At 36.9% G+C, this 24,822-nt stretch overlaps 4 protein-coding genes and 1 pseudogene across 13 annotated transcripts; 1 reads left to right on the top strand and 4 right to left on the bottom strand.

The window, feature by feature from the left end:
• Nucleotides 1–204: 204 nt before the first annotated feature.
• On the top strand, nt 205–2,455 carry LOC110771708 (uncharacterized). The gene is made up of 5 exons (XM_021976054.1): nt 205–1,404; nt 1,590–1,639; nt 1,731–2,042; nt 2,154–2,196; nt 2,273–2,455. The coding sequence occupies exons 1-5, from the start codon at nt 205–207 to the stop codon at nt 2,453–2,455; spliced, it is 1,788 nt and encodes a 595-aa protein (XP_021831746.1).
• A 2,391-nt stretch (nt 2,456–4,846) lies between these two features.
• LOC110772679 (stemmadenine O-acetyltransferase-like) lies at nt 4,847–6,468 on the bottom strand. Its single transcript, XM_021977134.2, has one exon. It carries the CDS (start codon nt 6,462–6,464, stop codon nt 4,989–4,991), a length of 1,476 nt encoding a protein of 491 aa, XP_021832826.1. The 5' UTR covers nt 6,465–6,468; the 3' UTR covers nt 4,847–4,988.
• Nucleotides 6,469–7,708: 1,240 nt separating this feature from the next.
• LOC148295147 (G-type lectin S-receptor-like serine/threonine-protein kinase At4g27290) lies at nt 7,709–11,914 on the bottom strand (annotated as a pseudogene). Its single transcript, XR_015835144.1, has 7 exons — nt 10,117–11,914; nt 9,711–9,859; nt 9,397–9,537; nt 9,077–9,289; nt 8,718–8,955; nt 8,482–8,632; nt 7,709–8,301 (listed from the first exon to the last, which is right to left on the bottom strand). The product of XR_015835144.1 is annotated as a G-type lectin S-receptor-like serine/threonine-protein kinase At4g27290 (transcript).
• A 35-nt stretch (nt 11,915–11,949) lies between these two features.
• LOC110771718 (G-type lectin S-receptor-like serine/threonine-protein kinase At4g27290) lies at nt 11,950–17,740 on the bottom strand. 2 transcript variants are annotated; one of them, XM_088251676.1, is made up of 7 exons: nt 16,090–17,740; nt 15,218–15,352; nt 14,902–15,044; nt 14,613–14,823; nt 14,254–14,491; nt 14,021–14,171; nt 11,950–13,834 (listed from the first exon to the last, which is right to left on the bottom strand). In XM_088251676.1, exons 1-7 carry the CDS (start codon nt 17,396–17,398, stop codon nt 13,538–13,540), a joined length of 2,484 nt encoding a protein of 827 aa, XP_088107802.1. In that variant the 5' UTR covers nt 17,399–17,740; the 3' UTR covers nt 11,950–13,537. The 2 variants fall into 2 exon arrangements, with proteins under 2 accessions (XP_088107802.1, XP_088107803.1); XM_088251677.1 differs by having other exon boundaries at nt 14,902–15,041; nt 16,090–17,739.
• Nucleotides 17,741–18,568: 828 nt separating this feature from the next.
• On the bottom strand, nt 18,569–23,325 carry LOC110771725 (G-type lectin S-receptor-like serine/threonine-protein kinase SD1-1). Of its 8 annotated transcripts, XM_088251826.1 has the most exons (9): nt 22,776–23,325; nt 22,388–22,469; nt 20,953–22,092; nt 20,437–20,571; nt 20,121–20,263; nt 19,804–20,014; nt 19,445–19,682; nt 19,212–19,362; nt 18,569–19,026 (listed from the first exon to the last, which is right to left on the bottom strand). In XM_088251826.1, the coding sequence occupies exons 2-9, from the start codon at nt 22,398–22,400 to the stop codon at nt 18,730–18,732; spliced, it is 2,328 nt and encodes a 775-aa protein (XP_088107952.1). In that variant the 5' UTR covers nt 22,401–22,469; nt 22,776–23,325; the 3' UTR covers nt 18,569–18,729. The 8 variants fall into 8 exon arrangements, with proteins under 8 accessions (XP_088107952.1, XP_088107949.1, XP_088107950.1 ...); XM_088251823.1 differs by lacking the exon at nt 22,388–22,469 and having other exon boundaries at nt 20,953–22,095; XM_088251824.1 differs by lacking the exon at nt 22,388–22,469.
• Between the last annotated feature and the right edge of the window lie 1,497 nt (nt 23,326–24,822).

Genomic DNA, 24,822 nt, shown 5'->3' with positions numbered 1-24,822 from the left:
TTAGGTCTTCATTATGATAAAATAGATGCATGCAATAATGATTGCATCATTTATTATAAGGAGCATGCAAATGCAACGCAGTGTCCTACATGTAAGCTTTCGAGATAGAAGAGACAAGGAAATGGTAGCAAAAAGAAAGGTAAAAGGGTTCCATGGAAGGTGCTTAGATATTTTCCACTCACACCAAGACTTCAAAGATTATTCATGTCATCCAAGACAGCTGTAGATATGAGGTGGCATTTTAAGGATTGTGTAAAAGATGGAGTGTTGAGGCATCCAGCAGATTCTGAGGCTTGGAAATCGTTTAATCAAATTCATGAGTCATTTGGTGTGGAACCTCGAAATGTAAGACTTGGTTTGGCAACAGATGGATTTAACCCTTTTGGGAACATGAATTTGCACTATAGTATTTGGCCGGTTCTCATTTACCCATATAATCTTCCTCCATGGATGTGCATGAAGGAGCCTTATGTTTTCATGACTTTACTTATTCCTGGGCCCAAGGGTCCATGCCATGACATCGATGCATACATGAGGCCATTGATAGATGAATTGCGAACATTGTGGGAAATTGGTGTTGAAACGTATGATATATATGCAAAGCAGAATTTTCAAATGAGAGCTGCACTTCTTTGGACTATCAATGATTATCCAACATATGCATACATGTCAGGTTGGAGTACGTCTGGGAAATTGGCATGCCCATATTGTGCATCTAATACTTCGCATCGTCGGTTATCTCATGGGTCTAAGACATGTTATTTGGGTCATAGAAGATTTTTACCGTCTGACCACGTATGGCATAATCAACGAAGCCAATTTGATAATACAAGGGAAAGAAGACTTGCACCTAAGAGACCATTTGGTGACGATGTGATAAATGCACTTAGTGAATTAAGAGAAATAACACATGGCAAGGATGGGAAAAAGCATACAATACTTGGGTTTGGAAAAGATCATAATTGGAAAAAACATTCGATATTTTTCCAATTGCCTTATTGGAAAACACTTTTGGTGCGTCACAATTTAGATGTCATGCACATTGAGAAAAATGTATTTGAGAATGTGATTGGCACAATGATGAGCATTGATGGTAAAACAAAAGATTCTTTGAATGCTCATCTTGATCTTCAAGAAATGGGTATAAGACAGAGGTATCATCCAGAAGAAGGAGATAATGGTAAGCTCTATTTTATCCCAAGCGATTATACATTGTCAAATGATGATAACAAAGCTTTATGTCAATGGTTAATGGAGTTGAAAGTTCCAGATGGGTACTTTGGAAATTTATCTCGATGTGTGAATGCTTCAGAACGTAATATTTCTGGTATGAAAACTCATGATTGTCATGTGTTCTTAGAGAGATTACTTCCATTTGTGGCGCGAGATTTATTGCCCAAAGATGTAAGTGAACCTTTAATTGAATTATCGTACTTTTTCAAGGAATTGTGTGCTAAAGTTTTAAGAGAAGATGACTTGAATCTTCTTGACAATCAAATTGTCATAACTTTATGCAAGTTGGAAAAAAAATATTCCCTCCTGCCTTTTTTGACATCATGATTCACCTAACTTGCCACTTGGCATGGGAGGCAAAGGTGGCCGGTCCAGTACAATTCAGGTCGATGTATCCTGTGGAAAGGTAATCTCAATTTTTAGATATTAATTTTATTCACGATTTGTTTAACTGCTAATGTATGATTCTCTAATTTCGGTATTTATGACACAATTAGGTATTTGCATAAACTAAAGACTTATGTTCGTAATAAGGCTCATCCAGAAGGGTCTATTGTCGAAGGTGTCTTGGGAGATGAATGTTTAATATTTTGCTCTCGCTGTTTGCATCAAGTTGAAACTAAGTTTAATAAAAGAGATAGAAACGACGATGGAGGTCAACCGTCATTTGATACATCTCCGTTATCTATTTTCTCAACACCTGGTCGAGCTTTTGGGAAAGGTGTACTTAGAGAAATGAGCATCGAACTTCATAAGGCTGCCACTCATTATGTCTTACAAAATTGTGATGAAGCTTTGCCATTTGTCGAGTAAGAATTCTTCAATACTATAAATTCTTTGTGTATTTAATATGTTACTATTTATTTAGATGTAATATGTCACTGTATTAATTTGAATATAATCATTTCTTATGTATGCAGGGAACATAAGAACATTCTAATCCAATCTAGTGTTTCTAAAAGGGTATGGATAATATTGTATTGGAAAAATTATTGACTATCATAGATGTTTATTTAAAAATATTTTTTCCTTTTTATAGGTCACAGAACTATACAACGATGGTAAAGTTAGTAAGCAAATGCTTTCTTTGGCTCGAGGTCCTGAAAGGCGAGTAACTTATTATCTTGGTTATTATATCAGTGGTTTTAGATTTCATACATTGCAGTGTGATGAGAATAAAAAAACACAAAATAGTGGACTTATGGTTAAGGGAGAGAATTAGATTAACAATGTGCCTTGGTATGGAACCTTAGTAGATATTGTTGAGCTCCGTTACACAGAAGGAAATAAAGTTGTATTGTTAATTGTGATTGGTATGACACAACACGAAAAGGAACAGGTTACAAGATAGATCGTTATGGAATAATCACTGTTAATACTGCACACAAGCTAAATACTCAAGAGTCATTCGTACTAGCAACCCAAGCAACCCAAGTTTTTTATGTGAAGGGGGTTAAAAATAAAATTTGGAGTTTTGTAGTGGAAACAAATCCAAGAAATGCTTATGAGATGACTAATGATGAGATTGAGCCATATACCAAGAAGCAGAGACTCAAAGTCAAAGCATGCATGTCATCCAAAATGATGTTGAAGACAATGAAATTGATTGGAAGAAGGGATGTGATTCAACTTACAACTATGGGATGAGTTGTTATGTAATTGTGATTGTCTTTTTTTTTTTTGTAATCATCTATTTTTTTTAATTGGCTATTTTTAGTTATTTATTTTGGAGTGTGATTGGTTATTATCAATCAAATTTTTTTTACTTATTATAATGGGAAATTGACATTCAAATGTTTTTCCTAGAGGACATATTTCTCCTCGAAAATAATCAAACAATTCAGACGAAAGGAGAATCCCTCGGAAATATTCAAGCAATTCCGACGGAATAAGAAGCCCCTCGGAAATAGTCAATCAGTTCCGATGGAATGGGAAAGCCTTCGGAAATAATCATCTTATTTCCATCAAACATACTTTTGGTTGTTCATAAAGTTGGCGCCAAGTCTTCCCGCCAAATAAATTACATTTCTGACGATAATCGAGACTTTTTCCTAGGGTATTTCCTTTGTCGGAAATAAATTTCAAGCTCGTGACATATTTCCAACGGACAACATTTTTTGGTTGGAAAAAACACTACTACCGAGGGAATTTCGGGGCCCTTGGAAAATGTTGGTCGGTAATGACCCTTATTTTTGTAGTGTGGTTTGATAATCTCTTTGGAGATTACTTCCACTTCAACATTCATTTTTCTCTCTAATATGTTTTTTGTTCTCACTTCTGTGTGGTTGTTATACTTTGCATGACCTACTGTAATTGAATTTATACAGGCAATAGACTGACAGAGAAGTCTTTGTTTAAGGATCTTATCACCACTACTAGTGCAAACAATTTGAACACTTGTGAAAACAATTTCAATATTGGCTAATGAGTATGAATTAAATATTCAGATGGATCCAAAAATTTATACAAATTTAAAAGAGTCGGCCACTATATAATATTTTAATATAATATATTTAATTATTTAATTATATATTATTTTTATTCAATAATATGTGAAAATTATGTGCATAATACGTGAATTTTGTGTGTATTATTGAAAATTTTATGAAAAAACATGTGTATTAAACATGAAAAATATGTACATACGTGTGTTGTATGTTTGCTTTTTTTTTTAAATGTGTATTTTACCGATTCTTTAAGACGTGTACGAAAAACGAAAGTATTATTGAAAAATACATACATACGTGTATAATACGAGTATTAAACGGGAAAAGACTAAATTCTTTATACTAGTAATAACTTTGAAAAAGTAAAAAATCAAAAGGGGACAATACAGACTCGGGTAATGGTCTAATAGTAATGGATAATGCTCTAAACTACTCTTATCGTAAACGAAAATTAGGGAAAAAAATTCGGAAAAAAAAGAATATAAGTAGTAGTTTAATTATCACAAAGTGTTGAAACGATTAGTTATATTATTGGGCAGCAATTAAGGATTAAATCATTACACATGGGACACGTACGTACCCAAAAATATATATGTGCAAATGGGATTGCCTAATAGTATAGAATTGACCTTTGAGGATTTTAAATAGAGCCCATGCGTTGCGTGGGAAAAATATAATCTTTATATATATTGTGATCCAGATCTTCTAAATCTTTATATATATATTCTTTGAATTTGCCCTTGAAAATGATAACGGGCCCTTAAGTTGTGAAAAAATGAGTTAATAAAGTATATTAAACTTACAAGTTACAACTGGATGATTCTCACTTATTGCGCCATCATGGGATTACTGATAAATAAGTATTTGTTTAAGGCTGGTGAATGATTAATAGGAGTTCAATAATCCTCCGCTGACCTGCAAACCATTAAAATATTGGGTAATGATGAGGAATTAAATAGGCACACCATCTGTGGGAATTTAAAAGTTTTCATCTCTCACATCACAATTCAAAAGTTTTTCAATGTCAAGTGGGTGGTAGCACAACTCAACAACAACAAATCCTTCTTTGTTGCTAGACCAATTTATAAACTCAACTATATCTTTCTTGCAGACTATGAATAATCTTAACTGATTGTTTCCAAGCAGTCAATATTAGAACCGCAGACGACATGTTTGGTCTATCACAGGCACGTCGTTGCACACATAACAGACCCACATGAAGACACATTAACATTTCGGATATGTTTTCTTATTGATAAGAAAAGCAATTACAAGGTTAGATAGCCCCAAATTAAAATTTAAGCCATATTATAGCCTCGACCTGAGTTTCGATGGTTTGATTTGAATTGGTTTCTTAATTATACTCGACCGATCTTGGAAGTGAAATTTCTCAACCTGGTTAAATCGGGCTGGTTGATGAGCTAAACTTGAAACGGCAGTATCAAACCTGCCCGTGCAGACCCATCTTTGAAGGAAGGGGTCACTTTCGAATTTAGCCATGACATGCTGATCCGCCAGGGTAACGTATGCCTCTATTCCGCCAGTCTCTTTGGTGTCGACGAAAACTATTAGGTTGTTCAAGGGTAGTGGCTGTATGCCCACCCATGCCGGTCTCCCCCAACCAAAATCCATATCATAGAGGGGAAATCTGCACAAACTACTGAAGTAAGACGTAACTACCTTCCCTCCAGATCTAATAGAACTTTGAGCAAGTCGGTTCATGAATTTGAAGTGCTCATCACCCTGTTGTAGCCTTTTCACGTAGTCCTTGTCAATCTTACTTATTTCTTCTCGTACTCGCCTCACCATGCCATGACAAGATTCTTCATCTTCATCATCATAATCATCATCCCCACTACTGCTAATCATGAAAAAATGACAAATATTTCCAAATGAATTTTGCGGCAATGGTGGATCAATCCTGGGGCGCAGGTTCACAGTCTGGATCACCATATGCAACTTATTCTCATCATCAATATTTTGATCAGGATCACCCTTGGTAGCTTCCACAAATCTCCTCCATATGAAAGCTGATAAGGTCTCAACGCGTGATGGGCGTCTCTCATTGTTTTCCAAGCCTGTATATTTTTGTCTGAGATCCTCTATCGCAGAGGCATCGAACATGAACCTCTTTGTTACTTTGTTCTTGGTGATACCGGCGTGCGAGTAATACCCATTCATCTCCTTGGGTGGGAAGAGTGTGGCTGAAACAAACTCCGGATGCTCTACTTTGGCTTCAAAATTATCATTTTCTCCGCAGGAAATGGCAGCCCAAGTTTTGGTGAGCATGAGCATAGATAGTCCATCTGCGAGCTTGTGGGAAACGCTTAGACCAATGGCAAAGCCTCCACATTCAAACATGTTGAGCTGGACACCTAGGGCAAATTCATTATGATCATGTGGCTCAAAGGGGACAAATTTCTGGAGGTCATCAGGGACCGGATCATTGAGAAAATCACAAAGCTGGCAGTTGGGTTTTACTTGACCTTCAAGGTAGGGTATTCCCTCGTCATTGCAGTCTACAAAATGGTTCTCGACTCTGAGTCGGCCGGCTAGTGGGTAGAAAAGGGTTAAGACCTCGGATAAGGACTTCTTAAGGTGTTTTGATATTTCAGTAATGGTGGGCGGGGTCTTGCCATTGAATTCATAGAAGAGGACCAAGGAGGTATAAATTGGGGGATTTATTTGATCAAGAAAGGAAAACTGATGACGTCGAAGATGTTTAGGGGTTGGAGAAGATGGTTTGATGATCTCCTTGGAGATTATTTCCACTTCAACCTTCATTATCTCTGGCTAATGTATTTGGTTTGATTGTGGTTCTCACTTCTGTGTATCGTCATGGGATTTATCCAAGTATTTTTTTAATGTAGCTAGAGGCGGATAAATTATTAATAATAATTCAATAAGTGGCCACTATTAAGATAATTATATTATCGGCCATTTGTGAGAATTAAAATAAAACAAATAATAAAGTCAATGAGGTCTAGTCTAGTGGAAAATAGCATTGATTTGCAGATTAGTGGTCTCAAGTTCGAACCCTCACGGCACCTTAGTAGTGTGCGTGTGTGAAACCCCCTTCTCATGTAGTTTGGACTATTGCTTGTACTAAATGCCCATGTTTTGCGTGGGAATATGAACTTTATATATAATGTGACCCTAATTTTTTTTATCGAAACTTCTGTGTGGTTGTTATACTTTGCATGCCCTACTGACAGAGAAGTCTTTGTTTAAGGATCTTATCACCACCACTAGTGCAAACAATTTGAACACTAGTGAAAACAATTTAAATATTGGCTAATGATTATGAATTATATATTCAGATGGATCCAAAAATTAATGCAAATTTAAATGGGGTTGGGCTTGCCCAATAAAAAGAGTCAGCCAAGCCTCTATGCCATCCTCTTGTCTTCTATCGGGATAGCTCGATAGAATCTTCAAGGGTAAGGTCCAAGTATATATTAAAAACGTATAGCCGCGCGGCTACACTATTTATTAAAAAAAAAAACCAAGTATAGCCGCTCGGCTATACTCTTAATTTAAAAAAAATAAAAAACCCTACCTATACTCGTTTAATATATTATATTTTCACAGTATAGCGCGGTTATACTCGTTTAATATATTATATTTTCAAAGGATAGCCGCGCGGCTATACTATTTTATTTTTATTTTTTAAAAGAAGGCTGCCGAAGCATTTTTGAAATTTTGTGGCCTACTTCCATTAGTTTATAATTTATAGTTATTAATTTACTAGTTTCAACATATCAAAAACATATATTGAAAAGAGAGAAATTTATAGTTATTAATTTGCTAGTTTCAATATGGAATGTTTGCCTTTGATTTATCTCGTTCTCTTGAATGCTACTAAATAATGTTATACAACCATTATTTAACTAAAACAATTTTTTCTTCTTTAACTAAAACAATATAAAATAAAATTTAAAAAAAAACTCAGGAATCAACCAATCATTGGCACCAGTTGCTCCCCATTCACGCGATTTTATATTAACAAAAACGATAAGTCTGCCATAAAAATGCGAATCTAAACAAGTTTGATGGCTCTTACCTTCCCTAGGGGAACAAAATAGAGCTAAGTACCAATATAGCCTATAGCTCCTCCAATTTTCTTCCACAGCCCAGACAACCCAGAATTTTTTTGTTTGTGCTTCCAAATTAAATTATAACTCAAAAACATGTGTGTTGCATAATATGAATAATCTTGAATCATTGTTTCCCAGCTAAGCCTACAAGGTTCAAATCAAGCTTACATGGCAAACCCATTTTGGTGACAGGAGCATTAACATGCATCAGAAAGATTGATGATCATCTACCGACCCTCTAACAATGTAGTGCTGAAATTATTTTCTGACAAATCACGTGCCCTTGACAGATCATCAGGGAGAGTTCGTTCGGTGTAAAAACCAGGCTGCTTTGGTGGACGCAATGCAACCTCACTGCTCAGCATTAGAACCACAGATGACGTGCTGGGTCTATCTTCAGGTACTTGTTGCACGCATAACAGAGCCACATGAAGACACCGTAACACTTCGGATATGGTGCACGAATCGCTTAGCAACTTATCGATCAGTTCCAGTGGCATATTTTGGATCCATAGTGTCCAAGCCTAAAACAAATTAATACATGTGTTAGTAGGTTGGATTTCATGTCCCTATCCCTCCATGTACACAACAAATGGAGAATTGTTACTTGCATACCCGATATACTAGTATACTTTAAATGGCAGGCCATTTGAGGAGGTGTTTTGAGGATTGCACCATCAAAATAAAATAGTTTCTGTACTTACATGTCGAAGAAGGTTAAGATGGTGATCTGGATGCCAAAATCCTCTGTTCTTCTGCCTACTCAGTATCTCTAGCAGTACAACACCAAAGCTAAATACATCTGATTTCGTCGAGAAAATTCCATCTACTGCATATTCAGGAGGCATATAGCCACTGGGGAATGAAATTGCAGTGAGAAAGAATTTCAAATGCAGTAGAGCGCAAAATTCAACCATAAAATAAGTTTTAGCAAACTTACTATGTTCCAACAACTCTATTAGTATTGGCTTGACTTTGATCGCCACCAAATATTTTGGCCAGGCCAAAGTCAGAAATCTTTGGGTTCATATTATCATCAAGCAAAATATTGCTAGCTTTCAGATCTCTATGGATAATCCTTCATCTAGAGTCTTGGTGAAGATAAAGAAGTCCTCGAGCAATTCCATCAATAATGTGGAAGCACTTAGGCCAGTCGAGCAATTTCGCTCTTTCCTGGTCTGAAAAAATTTGAAGAATGTTAATTAGTTCAGTGCCACATTGAATTTCAGTAAAATAAGTATATAAGGGGAGGATGATATGATTCAAAATCTATCTGGTTCAATTGGGAGAGGAACATACCAAAAATAAAGAAATCCAAGCTTCTGTTGGCCATGAATTCATATATTAAGATTTTTTCATCATCTTGAGTGCAACAACCAAGAAGCTTTACAAGATTGCAGTGCTGAAGTTTGGCTATCAATATAACTTCATTTTTGAACTCCCTCATTCCTTGTCCAGAATCCTTTGAAAGCCTCTTTACTGCAATTTCATTCCCTCCTATCAATGTACCTTATGGATTGGATCATCATTTAGAAAAGTCAAAAGTTTTGTTTTACAAAATAGCTCAACTTTACACCCAAAAATAATCCAAATTTTAGTTAAATTAATTTATCTTACCTGGTATACGGGTCCAAACCCGCCTTCTCCCAGCTTGTTTCTGCTTGAAAAGCTGTTGGTGGCATGAACTATCGTGTTCAAGTCATATAATGGCAACTCCATGTCTTCCCGGTCTTCTCCAAGGTAATCCTTTCTTCTGGCTACTGAAACAGTAGGAGATCTCTTCAGCAAGATGTGGACAGTTGCACTTATGAAATTAATGCTAACCCCTATCTAATGAATTTTTCATAGTAAAGGTACTTTTAATTTCATTTTTTGTGCCAGAATCTTGCAGTCATCTATTTAACATGATCAAGTCCTTGTCTGAGAAATTTACCTTGATTTCTCAGTTTCTTCTTTCGTATATACAAGATAAACCCCACTATTAGCATTCCCACTAGAAAAAGTAAGGAGCTGATTACAATTCCAGCTTGTGTTTTCTTGTTGAACTTCCTCTTTTTCTCAATATCATCTGAAAGATCACAAGTGTAATATAATAAGCATGTCATTTGGAGAGCAAACTTTCATGTTGCACTTATTTTAGCATGCATTGCATAACTGTAGATTAAGCACCATGGCCAACAGCAGAGACAGCCAAACAACACTTTTGGTTTTCATGGTATTACTTTTGGGTAGAAGAACAAGTATCTGTTCCTCATTATGGGCCGGATCTAGGAAATGCTCTAGTTTTACCGAATTTCTAATAACCCCCCCCCCCCCCCCCCACCAAGAAAGAACTCAATTTCCCCTTACCTCAGAAAATAAGTGATTGAGAATCAGATTGGAAGGTTCTTATGTCAGTGAGGTCTCCAAACCAAAGCAAGCAGCCACTTCCTCCATCCCTGATATCTAAATTTGCATATGACGTACATGAGCAGTTTTCCAAACATAATCCCTTGCATTCCTTGAGGCTCTTCCTCTTATCAAACCACGAGGAAGATGTGTCCGGCAATTTAAAGCTAGTGTATTTAAAGAAGCCATCATTATAGCTGCAAGATAATGGAGTATTTCGAATACACCCATCAGACCAATTCTGTGAATTCCATTGTTCTGGCGATTTTGGTATAAATCCCTTCAGGCATGTACATACGGGAGCATTACCGATGTTGCAGCTAGAATATGAACCACAGAAAGCATAAATTTCACACTGGTCTTGTTGGGTTGAAAAGAATGGTTCCCAACTATGTGTGTTTTCAATCCATGTGAACCACAGTGCAATGCCAAATGGGTTCAATGTATATCGTGAGGGCATAGACTTGTTTAGGAGTCTGTACTCATAATAAACCTCATCCTTATTCAAGAAAAATTCAAACTCAGATAGTGGGTTTGGTCGACTGATAGATCCTGTTAATCGAAGGCCGTTCCATGAACCTGATCTAGTTTGTATCTTAGCTCCCTTCATAACAACAAGTTGTGGTAAACCATGAGGAGTCATCCCTAGTGAAAACTCTCCTCGAGCAGGATTTTCTGTGCTCTTCCAAGACGAAACATACCTTTCAAAACCAGTAATGAAGTCCCATCCAAGCTTCATTTCTGGTAGGAATGTATCACAAGGATAATCAAAACTCTGCCACAGGAAGTTATCAGGGTTAGTTTCGTCTGCATCTTTCACAACAAGATTTCCCGAATCCAACAGTTGTAATACTGGATTATCTGCAGTTTTTGATGAGTTGGATGACCATACAATGCCGTTTGAGCTATTGAGAAGGACTAGAACTCCTTGATCAGTGACCTTTAAAACTCCTGAAGAATCATCAAGTGGTGTTTCTCTGTTGGCTACCCATACAACTATCTCTTTAGAAATAGTGTACCATATCCCCAAGTATTGGCCTTTGACTTTACCAGGGCTGAAGAATCCCAGTTGAAAGGTTCCACCTGCTGAAACTAGAGTTTGATCGCCTCTAATATATTGATTTGGAGAGATAGTGTCTAGTGTATTTGTAGTGGAGGTTCTCACAAAGGAGAATAATAACGAGCACACAAAAAGGGTTCTCAAGGCAATATTCGGATCAGAATGCATAACTTTAGTGAACAAAAGCAATACATAACATACATGCAGAGAAGTTGGAAGAAGTAAAATGGAAGATCTCAAGCGTTCGATTGGCTATAAGCTTGTTTGGTCTCTATGGATACTATTTAAAAGTAAGCCTCAAAAGGCCCTATCCTCTCTGTCCAGCTTTACCTGGAGATGAACTTCTGTTTGCGTTCTACATATTAATACAACAGTCATTGAGGATACTTCAACCTGGTATATCTCAATTTTCTTAAATCTAATTGAAACTTAAGATGCAATATGTTAACTATTGACAACTATTAATATGATTATGGCTTTCTTCCTTCAACCTGTGTGTCAAGTTTCAGGGCTATTAAGTCTTTTGTTAGGCTTGGATTTCTTTAATGACAGGGCAACTTGGTTTAAAAAAACTTGGTCTCAGCAAAAGATACTCATAAATTAATACACATGTTGGTCACAAGAGGAAGACTCAGTGCAGTTGACAACCCATAAATTGACTAAAACAAAAGAAATAGATTGTCAAGAAGCCTTACCGAGCAAGAAAAAGACCTCTCCCCCAGCTTCCATGAAGCTTCACTTGTGTCTCTGAAAATCCAACGTCTTTCAGTAAATATATTGATCATTCCAACCTCTAACATCTAAGATCACCATCATGTCAGGTCCTTCAATGGCCCAATTCAAAGCCAGGATGAGTAAACGAGTCAGTCATGTTTGTGATTGCCAAGCAGAGACAAAACTTGAAATCGAAAATTCGATTAATGTTGAAAAATGAAAGCTTTTTCTTCGAAAACATTACTTCTAGAGCAGAAACTGTTGCATGACAGAGCAAGCAATCCACCTATGTTAAGCACAACCTTCACATGCATACTTGCTCTGCCCATAACAATTTCAGCTTTGGAAATAATGTTTCCAAGCAAGCTTTTGTTTTTCCCATCACAACCTTGTTCATATGAAAAAGATGAGCTTAGCAGTTAGCTGGTGTCATCAAAATCTGAAATTCAACTAAGCTAAATAAAGTCACAATAAAATTTCATCAGCATTCAAGTATATGTGTAATATACTAGTATCTACCAAGACTAAAATTTTGTCTACTAGACAAACCGTTGCTATGACTTTTGCATTTTCTGTATGTGAACAGCAATGACAAAGGGTCGCCATGTTTAATTCAACTTGCATATTCTTTTAGAAAGATACGAAAAAGACTCATTGGTTGACAAAACTGATCAAAACTTGAGCATATTCACACTGCATCATCAGTTCGTTTCTAATGTTTTTGCTTTGAACACACATGAAAAAGTCACATAAGTTTTTCTCTCACATTTTTCTGTCAACCAAGGAAACACAAATTCAGACCACATTGAAAACCTTATCAAATGGTTAAAAGAGTATTTATCCATGATTTAAAAGCTACCCATCAACATATCTCATCTCACCTGAGCCTTAGGTTCTTGTAATTTTACTGTAATTCCGAGAATTTGCGACGTGCCCGTCACGTGTTCGACCAAATTCCTGAACCAGACTGGCGAGCACGGACAACATGAATCCATAAAGCTTTACACTTTGAGCGCTTAGCAAATTTAGAACCAACTACATTCAACAAGTCTGCTCTGCTCTTTAAATTTCTCATAATGTGTTACTTGCTGCTAAGCTAACAATTCTGGAGCTTGGTATTTTTGTTTGTCCGCTGGTCTTGAGTTTTTTTTTTTTTTTTGTTGGCTGAGATCTGGTGCTCTACTTCTAGTGGGGTTGGATTATTATGCGCTACATAGCATCAATATTTTTTAATTGCATAGATTATTTTTTTCTAAATAATACTCGGGAATCAACCAATCATTGGCACCAGTTGCTCCCCATTACAGGATTTTATATCAACAAAAACAATAAGTCTGTGCCATAAAAATACGAATCTAGACAAATTTTATGGCTGTTGACTTCTCTGGGGGAGCAAAACAGAGCTAAGAAAAATAACAGCAAGCCTATAGCTCCAAATTAACTTATAACTCAATAACATGTGTGTTGCTCAATATGAATAATCTTAAGTCAATGTTTCGCATCTAAGCCTACAAGGTTCAAGTCAAGCTTACATGGCAAACACATTTTGGTGATGGTACACAGGAGCATTAATAGGCACCAGAAAGATTGAAGATCATCTACCGAGCCTCTAACAATGTAGTGCTGAAATTATTTTCCGACGAATCACGCACCCTTGAAGGATCATCAGGTAGAGTTCGTTCAGTGTAAAAACCAGGCTGCTTTGGTGGAGGCAATGCAACCTCACTGCTCAGCATTAGAACCACAGATGACATGCTTGGTCTATCTTCAGGTACTTGTTGCACACATAACAGAGCCACTTGAAGACACCGTAACACTTCGGATATGGTGCACGAATCGCTTAGCGACTTATCAATCAGTTCCTGTGGAATATTTTGGATCCATAGTGTCCATGCCTAAAACATATTAAGACATATGTTATGTTAGCAGGTTAGGTTTCATGTCCCTATCCCTCTATGTACATAACAAAAGGAGAATTGTTACTTACATACCCTCTATAATAGTATACTTTAATTGGCAGGACATTGGAGGAGGTACTTAAGACGATTGCACCATCAAAATAAAATAGTTTTTGTACTTACATGTCCAAGAAGGTTAAGATGGTGATCTGGATGCCAAAATCCCCTGTTCTTCTGCCTACTCAATATCTCTAACAGTACAACACCAAAGCTAAATACATCTGATTTCGTCGAGAAAATTCCATCTACTGCATATTCAGGGGGCATATAGCCACTGGGAAATGAAATTGCAGTAAGAAAGAATTTCAGAAACAGCAGAATGAAAAATTCAACCATAAAATAAGTTCAAGCCTTACTATGTTCCAACCACTCTTTTTGTATTACCCCGACTTTGATCGGCACCAAATATTCTGGCCAGGCCAAAGTCAGAAATCTTTGGGTTCATATCATTATCAAGCAAAATATTGCTAGCTTTCAGATCTCTATGGATAATCCTTAATCTAGAGTCTTGGTGAAGATAAAGAAGTCCTCGAGCAATTCCATCAATAATGTGGAAGCACTTAGGCCAGTCGAGCAATTTTGCTCTTTCCTGGTCTGAAATTTTTTTAAGCATGTTAATTAGTTCAGTACCACATTGAATTTCAGTAGAATAAGTATATAAGGGGAGGATGATATGATTCAAAAGCTATGTGGTTGAGTTAGGATAGGAACATACCAAAAATATAGAAATCCAAACTCCTGTTGGCCATGAATTCATATATTAAGATTTTTTCGTCATCTTGAGTGCAACAACCAAGAAGCTTTACAAGATTGCGGTGCTGAAGTTTGGCTATCAGTATAACTTCATTTTTGAACTCCCTCATTCCTTGTCCAGAATCCTTTGAAAGCCTCTTTACTGCAATTTCTTTCCCTCCTATCAATGTACCCTACGGAATGGATCATCATTCAGAAAAGCCAACTTGACACAAAAGTAATCTAGTTTTAGTTGAATTACTTTATCTTACCTGGTATACTGGTCCAAAACCACCTTCTCCCAGCTTGTTTCTGCTTGAAAAGCCATTAGTGGCATGAACTATTGTGTTGAAGTCAAATAGTGGCAACTCTCTGTCTTCCCGATCTTCTCCAAGGTCATCCTTTTTTCTGACTACTGAAACAGTAGGAGATCTCTTCAGCTAGATGTGGACAGTTGCACTGATGAAATTAATGTTAACCCCTATCTAATGAATTTTTTATAGTAAAAATACTTTTGATTTAGTGTTTTGTACCAGAATCTTGCAATTGTCTATTTAACATGATTAAGTCCAAGTCTGAGAAATTTACCTTGATTTCTGAGTTTCTTCTTTCGTATATACAAGATAAACCCCGCTATTAGCATTACCACTAGAAAAAGTACAGAGCTGATTACAATTCCAGCTTGCCTTTTCTTGTTGAACTTGCTCTTTTTCTCAACATCATCTGAAAGATCACAAGTGTAATATAATAAGCACGTCATTTGGAGAGCAATTTTTCATGTTGAAGTTAATTGAGATTCCAATATTACTTTTTTTTATAGATAAAACAATGGATTATGCCAGATTAGCTCGTGCACAAACATCCACAACCCTAAAAGAGGGGATCAACACATTCCTGGGGCCCCCGCCCGTCCCCTTGATCATAATTTCATTAATAGACAAGAAACAAAAAGAAAACAAGAATAGCAGGGGGAACTAACCAAAACCCTGCAGAAAAGAAAGACAGTGATACAAAGGCACATCAACATGCTGACCCAAGAAACCAAAACTCTGAAAGAGTAAACAAAAAGAGACTAAGTAAAATGGTAATTGGGCATGCCCAGCCAGTCCCGATGACAAAAAGACAAAATAAAAGAAGGTGCAGTGTCCAACCATGTGAAACCAGAGCCTAGTGCATCGTGATTATGGCCTACAGCTGAGACAACCAAACAACACTTCTGGTTTTCATGGTATTACTTTTGGGTAGAGGAACAAGTATCTGTCCATGATTATGGTCCGGATATAGAAAATCCTCTAGTTTTACCGACCTGCTTATAACTACTACCTCCTCAACCCCCTCCAAAAATAAAAAATAAAGACAAAAAAGAACTCATTTCCCCTGACCTAAGAAAATAAGTGATAATGTTATATATTATTGGAAAGAAGAACAAAAGTAAGATCAGACAAAATTCTAAAAGCTACCTAGTTCTGAAGAAGCCAGCCGTATATAGAGGTCTTGAGAATCAGATGGCAAGGCTCTTATGTCAATGAGGTTTCCAAACCAAAGCAAGCAGCCACTTCCTCCATCCCTGATATCTAAAGTTGCATATGCTGTACATGAGCAGTTTTCCAAACATAATCTCTTGCATTCCTTGAGGCTCATGCTCTTATCAAACCATGAGGAAGACGTGTCTGGCAATTTAAAGCTAGTGTATTTAAAGAACTTATCTTTATAGCTGCAAGCTAATGGAGTATTTCGAATACACCCATCAGACCAATTTTGTGAATTCCAATGTTCTGTCGATTTTGGTATAAATCCCTTCAAGCATGCACAAACGGGAGCATTACTGGTGTCGCATCTAGAATATGCACCACAGAAGGCATAAATTTCACACTCATCTTGTTGGGTTTGAAAGAAGGGTTCCCAACTATGTGTATTTTCAATCCATATGAACCACTGTGCAATGCCAGATGGGGTCAATACATATCTTGAGGGAATAGACCTGTTTAGGAGTCTGTACTCATAATAAACCTCATCCTTACTTAAGAAAAATTCAAACTGAGATGGGCTTGATCGTCTCATAGATCCTGTTAATTGAAGGCCGTTCCATGAACCTGATCTAGTCTGTATCTTAATTCCCTTCATAACAAAAAGTTGTGGTAAACCGTGAGGACTCATCCATAGGGAAAACTCTCCTCGAGCAGGATCTTCTGTGCTCTTCCAACACGAAACATACCTGTCTAAACCAGTAACGAAGTCCCAACCAAGCTTCATTTCTGGTAGGAATGTGTCACAAGGATAATCAAAACTCTGCCACAAGAAGTTATCAGGGTTAGTTTCGTTTGCATCTTTCACAACAAGATTTCCCGAATCCAATAGTTGTGATACTGGATTATCTACAGTTCTTGATGAGTTAGATGACCATACAATGCCGTTTGAGCTATTGAGAAGGACTAGAATTCCTTGATCAGTGACCTTCAAAACTCCTGAAGAATCATTAAGTGGTGTTTCTCGGTTGGCTACCCATACTACTATCTCATTAGAAATGGTGTACCATATCCCCAGGTATCGGCCTGTCAATTTACCAGGGCTGAAGAATCCCAGTTGAAAGGTTCCACCTGCTGAAACTAGAGTTTGATCATCTCTAATATATTGATTTGGAGAGATAGTGTCTAGTGTATTTGTAGTGGAGGTTCCCACGAAGGAGAATAATAACGAGCACATAAAAAGGGTTCTCAAGGCGATATTCTGATCAGACTGCATAACTTCAGTGAAAAAAAAGCAATACATAACATATATGCAGAGAAGTTGGAAGAAGTAAATTGGAAGATCTCAAGCGTTCGATCGGCTATATGCATTCTACATATTAATACGACAGTCATAGAGGATACTTCAACCTGGTATATGTCAATTTTCTTCAGTTCACAGAATGCTTCTATTATACAGTCTAGATTGCCAATCAAATTGAAATTTAAGATGCAATATGTCTACTATTGACAATTGTTAATATGATTATGGCTTTCTTCCTTCAACCTGTGTGTCAAGTTTCAGGGCTATTAAGTCTTTTGTTAGGCTTGGATTTCTTTAATGACAGGGCAACTTGGTTTAAAAAAACTTGGTCTCAGCAAAAGAAACTCATAAATTAATACACATTTTGGTCACAAGAGGAAGACTCAGTGAAGTTGACAACCCATAAATTGACTAAAACAAAAGAAATAGATTACCGAGCAAGAAAAAGATCTCATTGGTTGACAAAACTGACTCATTGGTTGACAAAACTGATCAAAACTTGAACATATTCACACTGCAACATCAGTTCGTTTCTAATGTTTTTGCTTTGAACACACATAAAAAAGTCACATAAGTTTTTCTCTCACATTTTTCTGTCAACCAAGGAAATGTAAATTCAGACCACATTGAAAACCTTATCAAATGGTTAAAAGAGTATTTATCCATGATTTAAAAGCTACCCATCAACATCTCTCATCTCACCTGAGCCTTAGGTTCTTGTAATTTTACTGTAATTCCGAGAATTTGCGACGTGCCCGTCACGTGTTCGACCAAATTCCTGAACCAGACTGGCGAGCACGGACAACATGAATCCATAAAGCTTTACACTTTGAGCGCTGAGATCTGGTGTTCTACTTCTAGGGTTGGATTATTATGCCATATATAGCATCAATATATTTTTAATTGCATAGATTTTTTTAAAAAATATTTTTTCTTCTTTAATTAAGACTGTAAAATACTCGGGAATCAACCAATCATTGGCACCAGTTGCTCCCTATTGACACGATTTTATATCAACAAAAACAATAAGTCTCTGCCACAAAAATTACGAACGTAGACAAATTTTATGGCTGTTAACTTCTCTGGGGGAGCAAAACAAATTTTATGGTTTCTTAAATTTTCTACCACAATCCCAAACGTTTTTGTTTGTGCCGTAGGAACTGCTCCAAATTAACTTATAACTCAATAACATGTGTGTTGCTCAATATGAATAATCTTAAGTCAATGTTTCCCAGCTAAGCCTACAAGGTTCAGGTCAAGCTTACATGCCAAACACATTTTTTTGACGGTTCACAGGAGCATGAATAGGCACCAGAAAGATTGAAGATCATCTACCGAGCCTCTAACAATGTAGTGCTGAAATTATTTTCCGATGAATCACGCACCCTTGAAGGATCATCAGGTAGAGTTCGTTCGGTGTAAAAACCAGGCTGCTTTGGTGGAGGCAATGCAACCTCACTGCTCAGCATTAGAACCACAGATGACATGCTTGGTCTATCTTCAGGTACTTGTTGCACGCATAACAGAGCCACATGAAGACACCGTAACACTTCGGATATGGTGCACGAATCGCTTAGTGACTTATCAATCAGTTCCTGTGGAATATTTTGGATCCATAGTGTCCATGCCTAAAACATATTAAGACATTTGTTATGTTAGCAGGTTAGGTTTCATGTCCCCGTCCCTCTATGTACATAACAAAAGGAGAATTGTTACTTGCATACCCTCTATAATAGTATGCTTTAATTAGCAGGCCATTGGAGGAGGTACTTAGAGGATTGAACCATCAAAATAAAATAGTTTTTGTACTTACATGTCCAAGAAGGTTAAGATGGTGATCTGGATGCCAAAATCCCCTGTTCTTCTGCCTACTCAATATCTCTAACAGTACAACACCAAAGCTAAATACATCTGATTTTGTCGAGAAAACTCCATCTACTGCATATTCAGGGGGCATATAGCCACTGGGAAATGAAATTGCAGTAAGAATTTCAGAAACAGTAGAACGAAAAATTCAACCATAAAATAAGTTCAAGCCTTACTTACTATGTTCCAACCACTCTTTTTGTATTACCCCGACTTTGATCGGCACCAAATATTCTGGCCAGGCCAAAGTCAGAAATCTTTGGGTTCATATCATTATCAAGCAAAATATTGCTAGCTTTCAGATCTCTATGGATAATCCTTAATCTAGAGTCTTGGTGAAGATAAAGAAGTCCTCGAGCAATTCCATCAATAATGCTGAAGCACTTAGGCCAGGTAAGCAATTTCGCTCTTTCCTGGTCTGAAATTTTTTTAAGCATGTTAATTAGTTCATTACCACATTGAATTTCAGTAGAATAAGTTTATAGGGAGAGGATAATATGATTCAAAAGCTATATGGTTGAGTTGGGAGAGGAACATACCAAAAATATAGAAATCCAAGCTTCTGTTGGCCATGAATTCATATATTAAGATGTTTTCGTCGTCTTGAGTGCAACAACCAAGAAGCTTTACAAGATTGCGGTGCTGAAGTTTGGCTATCAATATAACTTCATTTTTGAACTCCCTCATTCCTTGTCCAGAATCCTTTGAAAGCCTCTTTACTGCAATTTCGTTCCCTCCTATCAATGTACCCTATGGATTGGATCATCATTTAGAAATTCGAAAGTTTTGTTTTACAAAATAGCTCAACTTTACACCCAAAAATAATCCAAATTTTAGTTAAATTAATTTATCTTACCTGGTATACGGGTCCAAACCCGCCTTCTCCCAGCTTGTTTCTGCTTGAAAAGCCGTTGGTGGCATGAACTATCGTGTTCAAGTCATATAGTGGCAACTCCATGTCTTCCCGGTCTTCTCCAAGGTAATCCTTTCTTCTGGCTACTGAAACAGTAGGAGATCTCTTCAGCAAGATGTGGACAGTTGCACTTATGAAATTAATGCTAACCCCTATCGAATGAATTTTTCATAGTAAAAATACTTTTAATTTCATTTTTTGTGCCAGAATCTTGCAGTCATCTATTTAACATTATCAAGTCCTTGTCTGAGAAATTTACCTTGATTTCTGAGTTTCTTCTTTCGTATATACAAGATAAACCCCACTATTAGCATTCCCACTAGAAAAAGTAAGGAGCTGATTACAATTCCAGCTTGTGTTTTCTTGTTGAACTTCCTCTTTTTCTCAATATCATCTGAAAGATCACAAGTGTAATATAATAAGCATGTCATTTGGAGAGAAAACTTTCATGTTGCACTTATTTTAGCATGCATTGCATAACTGTAGATTAAGCACCATGGCCAACAGCAGAGACAGCCAAACAACACTTCTGGTTTTCATGGTATCTGTTCCTCATTATGGGCCGGATCTAGGAAATGCTCTAGTTTTACCGAATTTCTAATAACTACTGCCTCTCAACAACACCACCACACCCCCCCCCCCCCCCCCCCCCAAAAAAAACAAAAAAAAAACAAGAAAGAACTCAATTTCCCCTTACCTCAGAAAATAAGTGATAATGTTATCTACTGTTGGAAAGAAGAACAAAAGTAAGATCAGACAAAATTCTAAAAGCTACCTAGTTCTGAATAAGCCAGCCGTATATAGAGGTCTTGAGAATCAGATTGGAAGGTTCTTATGTCAGTGAGGTCTCCAAACCAAAGCAAGCAGCCACTTCCTCCATCCCTGATATCTAAATTTGCATATGCCATACACGAGCAATTTTCCAAACATAATCCCTTGCATTCCTTGAGGCTCTTGCTCTTATCAAACCATGAGGAAGATGTGTCCGGCAATTTAAAGCTAGTGTATTTAAAGAAGCCATCATTATAGCTGCAAGCTAACGGAGTATTTCGAATACACCCATCAGACCAATTCTGTGAATTCCATTGTTCTGGCGATTTTGGTATAAATCCCTTCAAGCATGTACATACGGGAGCATTACTGATGTTACAGCTAGAATATGAACCACAGAAGGCATAAATTTCACACTGGTCTTGTTGGGTTGAAAAGAATGGTTCCCAACTATGTGTGTTTTCAATCCATGTGAACCACAGTGCAATGCCAGATGGGTTCAATGTATATCTCGAGGGCATAGACTTGTTTAGGAGTCTGTACTCATAATAAACCTCATCCTTATTCAAGAAAAATTCAAACTCAGATAGTGGGTTTGGTCGACTGATAGATCCTGTTAATCGAAGGCCGTTCCATGAACCTGATCTAGTTTGTATCTTAGCTCCCTTCATAACAACAAGTTGTGGTAAACCATGAGGAGTCATCCCTAGTGAAAACTCTCCTCGAGCAGGATCTTCTGTGCTCTTCCAAGAAGAAACATACCTTTCAAAACCAGTAACGAAGTCCCATCCAAGCTTCATTTCTGGTAGGAATGTGTCACAAGGATAATCAAAACTCTGCCACAAGAAGTTATCAGGGTTAGTTTCGTCTGCATCTTTCACAACAAGATTTCCTGAATCCAATAGTTGTGATACTGGATTATCTACAGTTCTTGATGAGTTGGATGACCATACAATGCCGTTTGAGCTATTGAGAAGGACTATAACTCCTTGATCAGTGACCTTTAAAACTCCTGAAGAATCATCAAGTGGTGTTTCTCTGTTGGCTACCCATACAACTATCTCTTTAGAAATAGTGTACCATATCCCCAAGTATTGGCCTTTGACTTTACCAGGGCTGAAGAATCCCAGTTGAAAGGTTCCACCTGCTGAAATTAGAGTTTGATCATGTCTAATATATTGATTTGGAGACATGGTGTCTAGTGTATTTGTAGTGGAGGTTCTCAGGAAGGAGAATAATAATGAGCATACAAAAAGGGTTCTCAAGGCTTGCATTGATATTCTGATCAGAATGCAGAACTTTACTGAAAGAAAGCAATACATAATATATATGCGGAGAAGTTGGAAGAAGTGAAAACGGAAAATCTCAAGCTTACGATTGGCTATTAGCTTGTTTTGTTCTCTATGGATACAATTTAAAATTAAGCCCAAAGGCCATACCTTCTCTGTCCATCTTTACCTGGAGATGTACTTCTACTTGCGTTCTACATATCAATGTGACAGTTATAGAGGATACTTCTACCTGGTATATATCAATTTTCTTCAGTTCACACAATTGCCAATCAAATAGAAATTTATGATGCAATATGTTTAGTATTGACAACTATTAATATGACTATATGTCTTTCTGCCAAGTTTCAGGGCTATTAAATCTTTTGTTAGGCTTGGGTTTCTTCAATGACAGGACACCTTGGTTTAAAAAAAACTTGGTCTCAGCAAAAGAAACTCATAAATTAATACACATGTTGTTCGCAAGAGGTAGACTCAATGAAGTTGACAGCCCATAAATTGACTAAAACAACAGAAATAGATTGTCGAGAAGCCTTACCGAGCAAGAAACTCATAGGAAAAAGACCTCTCCCCCAGCTTCCACGAAGCTTCACTTGTGTCTCTGAAAATCCAACGACTTTCAGTAATCATATTGATCATTCCAACCTCAACGTCTAAGATCACCATCACGTCAGGTACTGTGCTTCAATGGTCCAATTCAAAGCCAGGATGAGTAAACGAGTCAGTCATGTTTGTGATTGCCAAGCAGAATATAAAAAAACTTAAAATCAAAAAATGGATTAATATTGAAGAACGAAAGCTTTTTCTTTGAAAACATTACTTCTAGAGCAGAAACTATTGCATGCCAGTGCAATGCAATCCTCCTATGTTAAGTACAACCTTCACATGCATACTTGCTCTGCCCATAACAATTTGAGCTCTGGAAATAATATTTTCAAGCAAGCTTGTTTTTCCTATCACAACCTTAGCAGTTAGATGGGGTCAAGGATTAGCTCAGCTCAAGCTCAACCGAAATTCAACTAAGATAAATACAATTACAAAAAAAATTCATGAAAGTCTCATCAGCTAGCAAACTATGGTTAAACTTAAAGGTTTGTTATCTAGCATTCGTGTAATATAAATATACTAGTATCTGCCAAGACTAATATTTTGTCAACTAGACAAACCGTTGCTATGACCTTCTGTATGTGAACAGCAATAACTTGAATTGCCTTGTCTGGTTCTTTTTGTTGTTGTTTTTTTAATGCACCTTTAATTCAACTTGCATAATCATATTCTTTTAAAAAGATACGAGAATGACTGATTGGTTGACAAAACTGATCAGAAGATGAACATTTTCACACTTCATCATGAGTTCGTTTCTTGTTCTTGCTTTGATGACACATCAAAAATTCAAATAAGTTTTTCTTGCTTTGATAAACTTATGGCAAGAATTCAAATTTTTTTGTCAACCAGTAAGACAGAAATGTAAATTTAGAGCACATTGAAAGTTTATCAAAGTATGCGGGGGCTTGCAACTCAAATGGTTAAAGTTATATGCACTGCACTCGATGTTGTGTGGTCAATTCCCCTCTTGCATAATAAAGAAAATAGTCATATCAAACTTTAGGGTAAATTTGTTGAACAAAAGAGATGGCAATGGAATAGAAGCTTGGGTGACTCTGAGCCAAGAGAACATGGCCTTATTTGAAAGCAACAAGGAGCTGCTTGCATATGCTTCTCTGAACCCTAGGGTCACCAACTGAGTACTGATAAGAGAGCTGGCCATTAGTACCGTCCTCCTCTGCCATGGTTGTGATATCAATAAAATGGTAGGCTAGCTTTTGATAGCTTGCTTATTTTCTAGCTCAATAAAACAGTAGAATTGTTGGAAACTTGGAGTCAAGTGAATGTTCGATCTAAGAGTTGAACAAGTTTGAATGATATTGATTATGTATTAGCATTAATGGAATCAATTGTGATTTCTATGGTTGTACTCTATACGGTCTAGTGTAGCCAGTTCAGTTGTAGTACTTTTGTATGTTTTCAAAATGTAGCGCTGTGCCAAACATATACAATTTGGGATGAGCGTACCTAGCCTTTCAAATGTATAGGCTTTATAGCTTTGAGATTGTATAGCCATTTATTCCCGTAAGCATCAGCCTCCAACATCTCCAACGCTTCTTTGATCTAGGCCATTTATTTTCAAATTCTTTTTCAATTGAACGGCTCAGATCTGACAAAGACCAACAATTTTTTTTTTTTAACCGTCCACTATTCATTCACTCCAAAATCACATTGTTTACCTTTCTACAATAGTCACTAGTCATGAGAAGTTACGCACTTTCTTTTTTTTCTTTTTCTTTTTCGAGAGAATGCACTTTCATTATTCATTTGGCATCAAACCTTTTTCTTTTCTTTTTTTTCAGGGAGAGAAATTTATTGATAAGAAAAACAATTACAAGGAAAAGCGTAGAAAACCACAAAAAGGCCTAAAATCAACAAAGCATGCAAAAGCGTCAAGAAGCAACTTAAATTGCAAAACAATACACACAAAGAAAAATCAAAAAATTAAAGTGGCTTTTACCTCTAAGGGCTTTTCTTAT

Source organism: Prunus avium, chromosome 4, assembly GCF_965620075.1.
Source record: "Prunus avium chromosome 4, drPruAviu1.hap1.1, whole genome shotgun sequence".
NCBI classification, from domain to species: Eukaryota; Viridiplantae; Streptophyta; class Magnoliopsida; order Rosales; family Rosaceae; genus Prunus; species Prunus avium.
This window is presented reverse-complemented; position numbering and strand designations above follow the sequence as displayed.

Bases quoted from the DNA above. Each gene is read 5' to 3' on its own strand.
- LOC110771708 (XM_021976054.1), top strand. From the start codon at position 205: ATGTCATCCAAGACAGCTGTAGATATGAGGTGGCATTTTAAGGATTGT. The intron at 1,640-1,730 runs GTAATCTCAATT...TGACACAATTAG, and splicing joins TCGATGTATCCTGTGGAAAG to GTATTTGCATAAACTAAAGA. The intron at 2,197-2,272 runs GTATGGATAATA...TCCTTTTTATAG, and splicing joins AATCTAGTGTTTCTAAAAGG to GTCACAGAACTATACAACGA.
- LOC110772679 (XM_021977134.2), bottom strand. From the start codon at position 6,464: ATGAAGGTTGAAGTGGAAATAATCTCCAAGGAGATCATCAAACCATCT.
- LOC110771718 (XM_088251676.1), bottom strand. From the start codon at position 17,398: ATGTATTGCTTTTTTTTCACTGAAGTTATGCAGTCTGATCAGAATATC. The intron at 15,353-16,089 runs GTAGCTTTTAGA...GTGATCTTTCAG, and splicing joins GCTGGCTTCTTCAGAACTAG to ATGATGTTGAGAAAAAGAGC. The intron at 14,824-14,901 runs GTAAGATAAAGT...TCCATTCCGTAG, and splicing joins GTTTTGGACCAGTATACCAG to GGTACATTGATAGGAGGGAA.
- LOC110771725 (XM_021976074.2), bottom strand. From the start codon at position 22,270: ATGTATTGCTTTCTTTCAGTAAAGTTCTGCATTCTGATCAGAATATCA. The intron at 20,572-20,952 runs GTAGCTTTTAGA...GTGATCTTTCAG, and splicing joins GCTGGCTTATTCAGAACTAG to ATGATATTGAGAAAAAGAGG. The intron at 19,363-19,444 runs GTAAGTAAGGCT...TTCATTTCCCAG, and splicing joins AAAAGAGTGGTTGGAACATA to TGGCTATATGCCCCCTGAAT.